An 8,170-nucleotide genomic window follows, 5' to 3' on the forward strand; every position below is an offset into this window, starting at 1 on the left:
TTTTTTTTTTTTTCCTGCTGGCCTTTTGTTTTGGTTCCATATTTTGGATGGAGCAAAAATCTTTGCTAAGCTGGTTTGAGGAGAGACTTGCAACCACCTATTGCTGCTGTACACAAGAGATGAGGGAGGGACAGAGACATGCTGTCCCATATGCAGATGGCAAACACAGAGCTGCCAAACATTTTTTTATACCTTTTGAGCCCAGGGACAGGTGTCTACCTGAAGGGTTATTTTGGGGAAAAGAGGACTGTTTGTAGGCCACATTCTCTAGAATCTATTTAAGTGACCTATTTTGGGACATGTTAGTCAAACAAAAGATGTTTCTCTGCATATATATATATATATATATATATATGAGAGAGAGAGAGAGAGAGAGAGAGAGAGAATGAGAGAATGAATTAACTTTGAGCTAGGCCTGGCAGAACAACTATAATCTCATATATATATAGCTCAGTGGTCTAAGTACCTGCTTAGATATAGATATAGATATAGATATATAGATATAGATATAGATATAGATATAGATATAGATATAGATATAGATATAGATAGATAGATATAGATATAGATATAGATATAGATATAGATATAGATATAGATATAGATATGAGAGAGAAAATGAGAGAATGAATTAACTTTGAGCTAGGCCTGGCAGAACAACTATAATCCCCACACTTTCGAAGGCTGAGACAGGAGGACTGCAAATCTCAGCCTGGACAATTTAAAAACTTAGCCAGATCCTGGCTGAATAAATAAAAAGGGCTGAATGAAGATGTAGCTAAGTGCAAATAGGTTCAAAAAGCAACTCGAAGCTATAATTAATTATACTAATACAAATTTACCTTAAGGTAAAAATATAAAGAAACTCTGGGAGGCTGAGACAGGAAGATAGTGACTCTGAGAGCAAACTGTGTCTTGGTGATCTAGTGAGCTATCTCAAAAAAGGAGCTAGGGGGGCTGGAGAGATGGCTCAGTGGTCTAAAGCACCTACTTGGAACAAGCTTGGCAAAGCACAGGGACCGAGGTTTGATCCCCCAGCACCACATGCCAGCCAGCTGTGCCCCCTGGTGGGCTGAGCTGGCCACACACACACACACACACACACACACACAATAAAAAAATGTTAAAAAAAAAAAAAAAAAGGAGCTAGGGATATATCTCAGTTTGAAGGCTCCAAGTTCAATCCCAACTACTATGACAACTGATTAGATAAACTACATTCATGGATTAATATACTGAGTTAACCACTAATAACATAGTTGTAAACTTTTGACACAAAAATTCAGGATATATTTAAACAAAAATAGTGCTATACAAAGTCCAAAGGGGAACATTAAAATATCCACACACACACACACACAAAAAAAAAAAATAAATAAAATAAAATATCCACACAAATAAGAAAAAAACACAAAAATGTTAGCAGTGATTTTTAATCCATTTACAAGGTTTCAATTTTTGCATGAAATTTATATATGCTACCTAGAAAATTTAAGTAACAAGAATTTGAAAATTTTTATTATGTTCCATTGTTATGAGCCACTCCAAAAGGAAAATAGGCATAGAAGGATTAACTACTAAGACTATATGTAACTTGTTCCTAAAGGCCTTTTTTAAAATAAATTACATGCCTGGGTTTAACAGTATTATTTTTCAAAGAAAGAAAAATAAGGGCTGACCAGATAGCTCAGCAAATTAAAGCACTTGCTTAGGCAGGTATAGGGACCAGGATTTGATCCTGACGTGCCATGCTGAGATGGTGACTGAGACTGGGTGTGGTGGTGGGCACCAGCACTTGGGAGGATGAAAATAGAAGGATCACTACAAGTCCGATCTGTATAGTGAGACCCTGTAGACCTATACTAAACACATAAAAGAAAGACAGGGAGACAGAGACACACAGTGAGAGACAGAGACAGAGACAGAGACAGAGACAGAGACAGAGACAGACAGAGAGAAAGAGACAGAGAAAGAGAGCCCAGTGGCAGAGCACTGGACTAGCACTCCAGAGGCTCTGTGTTTGGTTGCCCCTACAGCCCAGATAAAAATAAACAAGGATGAAAACAGGGATCAGGGTTACTCTTAGAGGTCCTGAGTTTTCATTTCAAATCAAGAGGCATCAAACTAGGTCACTTAGTTTTTCTTAATATCTGGTTTCTTGATTAAAAAATAGAAATAGGTCAGATCATGTTCTAACATGTGACATTCTAGTACATGAGCCGTTGAGGTGGAGAGAGGTTTCAGACACAATCTTGAGTTCACGGTGATCCTCTTGCTTCAGCTTCCTCACTATGGGTGTACAGCACCATGCCTGGCTAGTATGTGAATTTTTAAGATCTCTTTCTGCCAAAAATATATTCTATAGCTATAACTTACAATAAATGTGGCATTTATTCAGTCTTTAAAGACTTCTGTTACATTTTTAATTTCTTTCTCTTCTAATATAGCAAAATCTGTATTCATTTTTCATAGTTCTGGGGATGAAACCCTAAAGGGCTCTATCACTGAGCTACATTCTCAGACTTTCTGATTTTTCTTTATTTTGAGAAAAGACCTTCCTAAGTTATCCAGGCTGGTGCTGGGCATGCAATCCTCCTGCCTCCACCTCTCAAGTAGCTGCAATCAGATATGTGTTATCATATGTAGCCAATAAAATATTATAAATTTCATAAAAAGACTATATAATACAAATATTTCACATGGTAATGTATTTCTCAAAAATCCTAGAAGCTTAATTTCTTGTTTACTCACAAAGAGAAATTCTCCATCCAACTTATATTTTCAAAATTTACCTAGAAGTTGGATGAATAGGATCACAGGCACACATTCCCTTTTATCTAGATTCACCAATTATTTGTGCTGTTTGTTTTCTCTTTACATATATACTACTCTTTTCTTAGCTGAACTATTTGAAAATAAACTGCAGACCTATTCACATTTTAAATTATTTTTCATTCCTTGAAAACTCAAAGAAAATGCACGGGTACTTAGCGATATGGTGTTGGGATAAGAAAGGGAATTAGCCATAAAAATCAACAAACTTACAGGAAAGAAATTTGTCAAAAATATTTTAAACTTCAATATGCTGCTAAAAAATTTTAAGACAAACATCAAAGATATAATTGACATGTTAATATTTCACTGTTAAGAGTTTCTGAAATTAATTTATCTTTTTAAAATAAGTGTTTATGGAATACTTACTAAGTACTAGGTACTTTCTAATTCACAGGTTTAATAAGCAAAACAGACAACTGAAGAACATAAGTATAGTGAAAAAACAAGAGCAAATACAGAGACATATTTCACAAATAAAGCTTACTAACAAGAGAAAAATGGTTTGATCTAAAATGACATTCAAATTTACAATACATTATTTTAAATGTTACAAAAGATAGTTATTAAGAAGTTACCTGTGATTTTGTAACACAACTACAGTTAACAAAAATATCATATATTCAACAATTGCTAAGAGAAATGAAATGTTCTCAGGACAAAAAGAATAAAAAATAAATGAGGTGAGAAGTAAGTTAATTAGTTTGTCTTAACTATCCTTAATGTATCCATATATCAAGTCATACCAAACACAGAAAGGTATATAATTCGTATTAAAAATTTAGTGACACAAAAGGGCCATTATCTACAAGATTCATAATTATAAACAACATTTTTCCTTTGTACTAAGTCTTCCTTAAGGGGATAGTACACAAATTAGAATTTAGATTTTTCTATAAAAAATTATACTTAATCCTTACTAAAATATATTTTCTACAACACAGCAACTTAGTAAACTGCCAATAAACTTAAGGGATTAAAATTTAACTGAAATTTGACAAAATCAGTAATGTTGAGTATCTCTGATCACATTTTATAGCACAGGAAGCCAGTACAAAAGTCTTCAGAATTGTATTATTTTACAAAATGTTAAGTTATGACCTTAAAGTCTGAAGCACTAAATCTGAGGTTTATAGTTTCATTTAATAAAATTTTTACTCTCCCATAGTACTAATCTTTAGAGACAAGTGCAACTAGACTTTCTTAATTTAGGCACTCTGCCTGAGTATGGATAAATATACACTGCAGACCTACAGCTCCACAGGGCAAAAGAACAAATATTTACCTTCTTAGCATCTGCAGAAGACCTCAACCCTTCTGGCAGTGTGTGCACTAGAGGTAAAACCGCAGCACTGACACGCTGAAAATGGGAATCAGTAACCTGTTCCAGACGCGGTCGCTTGGATTCCAGTGAATCATGATCCACCGGGGATGGACCTGGATGAAACTGTTCATATCCAGATCTCCTTTCTTGAGGCCTAACACAATAAATACATAAATACATACGTACATACAGATATACATACACACATAGTTAAAAATTTGTACGTGATATAGAATATCCTAATGTCCCCAATCAGACTTTCAAATAAATGAAAAAGTTATGCTTACTTTTAGGATGAATTTCTATCCTCCTCCTCTTCTCACCCAGAATAAAATATACCTTTCTAGAGTACTATTAAATTTCTAATTCAAATTTTAAAGTTTCTTAGGGAGTTGGAACAAGATGGTTTTAAAAAGTCTAGAAATGAAAGGAATTAAAAAAAACTTTAATTTGCAAAAAAACTAGAAATACTTTGTCACACATGGAGGAACACATCTATAATCCCAGAACATGGGAGACTGAGGCACAAGGATCGCCACAAGTTTGAGTCTAGCTTGTGGTACAGAGTGAGTTCAAGGCTAGTCTGAACTATGTAGCAAGATGCTTTCTCAGAAAAAATAAAAATAAAAAATAAAAAAATTACCAAAGACTATCCATAGAACATTTTTAAATCCATGCCATAAAATTTGAACTCAAAATAATACAAACCAAAAATGCCACCATTTTTCAACAAATTAAAGACAAGCAGAAATAAACAAGTGCATCTCCTTGCTATTGCTACATGGAAAGATAAATATATGAGGCTGGAGTTGGAGAAGAAATCCACTGCAGTGCCTGAAACATTTGAGAGTGGCTAGCATCATGAACCACTTGGGGAAGAGGTTTATTGTTTCACACCAGGCTTACCAGGGACCCAGGTCACAGAATAACTACTTAAGGGTCTTAGGAGCATCCTACCAAGGTGAGTAGGTGGAGGATAGCCACAAGAAACAGAGAGAAGGGGCAATCTAGTGGCAGATCCCCTGAGAAGCTGAAGCTGTGGTGTATAATCAGGTTGTGAAGGAGGCAATCCTACCCCATGTGTAAGAATTCAGGCCACCCATGGTTTTGTGAGGGGTGCTGTGTTTGAAAGTGCAGAGATTAAGTCGAGTGCACTATGTGGCTCCCATCACAGCCTACTTCTGACACAGTGCTATTTGCTTTTTCTATCTGTCAATCTAATCAGTAATATACCTTGGCTTTGCTGTATATAGGGAGAAAGGATCCTGTGGAGCAAGGGAAGCTCCTAACAAGCTTACAGGCCATGAAGCCCACAAAACCAACCCCACCCCTGGGCACGCTGAGCCAGCCACCAAGACCCGGCATGGTGGTGCATACCTGTTATCCCAGCACTGGGGAGGCTAAAAATAGAAAGATCACTACAAGTCCAAGTTGTGTAGTGAGACCTATACCAAATATATATATTTTTAAAAAGCCCACTGAAAATTGCAATGACTGGGATGGGGAAGGGGAGGACAAAAACACTAGTAGTTGCTGGAGTGAATTGCTGGAGACAGACAACATAGCACTGACTAACCCAGCCCAGGAGGAAAGACGGGGCGGGATTAAGCATTTACACAGCAAAGTGACCAGGGAAACAAAACAGACACTCACTGTGCCTTCAGAGCCTCTACCCAGACCTGATAAATTTCAATTCCACAAGCCCTGGAAATAAACCATTCACTCGAACTAGAGAAAGAATTCTGGGGACTCATTTCTTTCTTTGTTTGGTTTTGATTTGTGGGTCTTATTTTCTTTCTTATTTTTTGTTCTTGTTTTCATGATTTTTTTTCTGTTTTTACCGAATTCTATTAGCTTTCTCCTACTCCTTAATTGGATTTTTATCCTACCTTTCCTTCACATTTCTATTTCAAATTACTTCTTTCACTATTCCCTCCTTGCATTCCCATTTTTATCATTGTTATTGTAAAGAATTAGTGATTTTCAAATATTCAGTTGACTCTATGCTATTATTGCTGAATTCTTTTCTACTATTAATGGTGGTATAGTTACTGCTTTTAGTAAATATTTACTGTATACCAGCATTTGGTTTGTTCTCGTGCCTACGTTATTATAGATCTCTTTCTGTGGTTTAGGATGACACAGGTGTAACTATTAATAGTTCTTACGATATGTCATTAACCAGTTGGTCACTGACTCTATCATTACTACTGATTTCTACTGCTAATGGTGACACAGTTGTTACTTTAATTGTTATTTATGACTGCCAATGTCTAGTTTTGTCATTTTGCACCTCAAGTGCAAAAACAACAGAAACATGAGAACACAAAGTACCAATATGTTTCCATAACCCTTAGCTCTCCAAAAGCTGATCTTACATACACTGAAATAAAGCCAGACACAGGAGCAAAGAATTTAAAAACAAAATAGTCAAAATGTTTAAAGAGGTAAAAAGAAACAAGCAAATGAATAAGATGTTTTAACAAGTTCAAGAAAATTTAAACAGAAGATTTCACCAACAAAATGTTCAATGAACTTTTAAAGAACAATAACTGAGTTAGGCAAGATAATACAACACATGGGTTGGTGAGATAGCTCTGCAATCTAAAGCACCTGCTTAGGCAAGCATAGGCAAGTGCAGGGACCACAGTTTGATCCCTGGCTCCACAATGTTGTGCCAGCCCCAACCCAGGGTGGGCTGAGCCAGCCACACACACAAAAAAAGATAATAGAACACAACATATGAATGACCACTTCAGAACAGAATTAGAAAGTATGAAAGAAAACATGCAGACATAGATGATATAAAAAATTCAGTGGAAAGCCTTGCTAACAGACTTGAGCAACGTGAGGACAGTGTCTGAAATAGAAGACAAAGTACAGGTACTAAGTCATAAACTTAGTAATACCCTAAAATGAAAACAAGCTGCATTGAAAAGCTGCTAGATGACAAAAAAAAAAAAAAAGTAAAAATCTAGGAATTATAGGAATAATTAAAAAAATTGGAGATAACTCAAAAGATATAAAAACTTTATTCACTGAAATTACAGCAAAAGTTTTCCCAAACCTAGGGAAAGAATTCAATAATCAAGTATAAGAGGCATAAAGAACCCTACATCCTAAATAGGGTTAGGGAGATAGCTCAATGGCTTAAGCACCTGCCTAGTAAGCTCAAGGGCCTGAAATTGATCTCTGGTATAAAAAAAAAAAAAAAAAAAACAACTAAATAAACACAGTTAGAGAACTTCTTCATGACCCATCATAATAAAAAGTCCTAGAAATTCAACAAAAGATGAGAATACTAAAGGCTATTAAAGAAAAACACCAAGTAACCTAAGAAGATAAGCCCATCAGAATAACTGAGGGTCTCTCATCACAAACATTAAAAGCCAAGAAAGTTGTAGACAAAGTTTTTCAATCCCTAAAAGAAAACAACTGTCAGACTAAACTTTTATACCCTGAAAGACTAGCCTTCAAAACCAAAGAGAAGCAAAGACTTTGCACAACAAAAAAATTCTAAAGAAATATATGACTAGTACGCCAGAGTTATTAAAAAGAAGTGAACTGAGCATGATGATGCATGCCTGTAGTCCCAGCATGAAGGAGGCTGAGGCAAGAAGACAACTGCAAGTTCAAGGCCAGTCTGGGCTATGCAGTGAATTCAAGGCCAGCATGGATTATATGGCAAGACTTTATTTCAAAATCTGAAAAACAAACATAAAAACTTAAGAGAATCTTACAGCACCAGTACCAAAAGAGCCCAAAGGAACATAAATACTATATACATCTACTAGGGGATAAGAAAAAGGGGAGAAAAAAAAAAAAAAAAAAAAAAAGGAATCAGCATTCCCAATAATAAAATGACAGGATGCAATAAACACTTTACAGTAACTCTGTCTCTTTTTTTTCTTTTCTTTTTAGTGGAACCAGGGATTGAACTCAGGCCTTTGCGCTTACCAGGGAAGCTCTTATTCCACTAAGCCATCTACCCAGCTCCTACAGTAACTTTCAATG

General features: G+C 35.6%; 1 protein-coding gene across 15 annotated transcripts in view; it reads right to left on the minus strand.

The window, feature by feature from the left end:
• The window catches only part of Ncor1 (nuclear receptor corepressor 1), a 171,959-nt gene that overhangs the window by 125,487 nt on the left and 38,302 nt on the right, over nt 1-8,170 (minus strand). For 14 of the 15 annotated variants that reach the window (XM_023719309.1, XM_023719312.1, XM_023719313.1 and 11 more), the window contains exon 4: nt 4,118-4,310. The exons of the other annotated variant lie outside the window; for it this stretch is intronic. In XM_023719309.1, the coding sequence (XP_023575077.1) occupies nt 4,118-4,310 (193 nt within the window). The remainder of the gene's footprint in view (nt 1-4,117; nt 4,311-8,170) is intronic. 15 annotated transcript variants of the gene reach the window in all.

This window comes from Octodon degus, unplaced genomic scaffold (genome assembly GCF_000260255.1).
Source record: "Octodon degus isolate 3935 unplaced genomic scaffold, OctDeg1.0 scaffold00067, whole genome shotgun sequence".
Lineage (NCBI taxonomy): Eukaryota > Metazoa > Chordata > Mammalia > Rodentia > Octodontidae > Octodon > Octodon degus.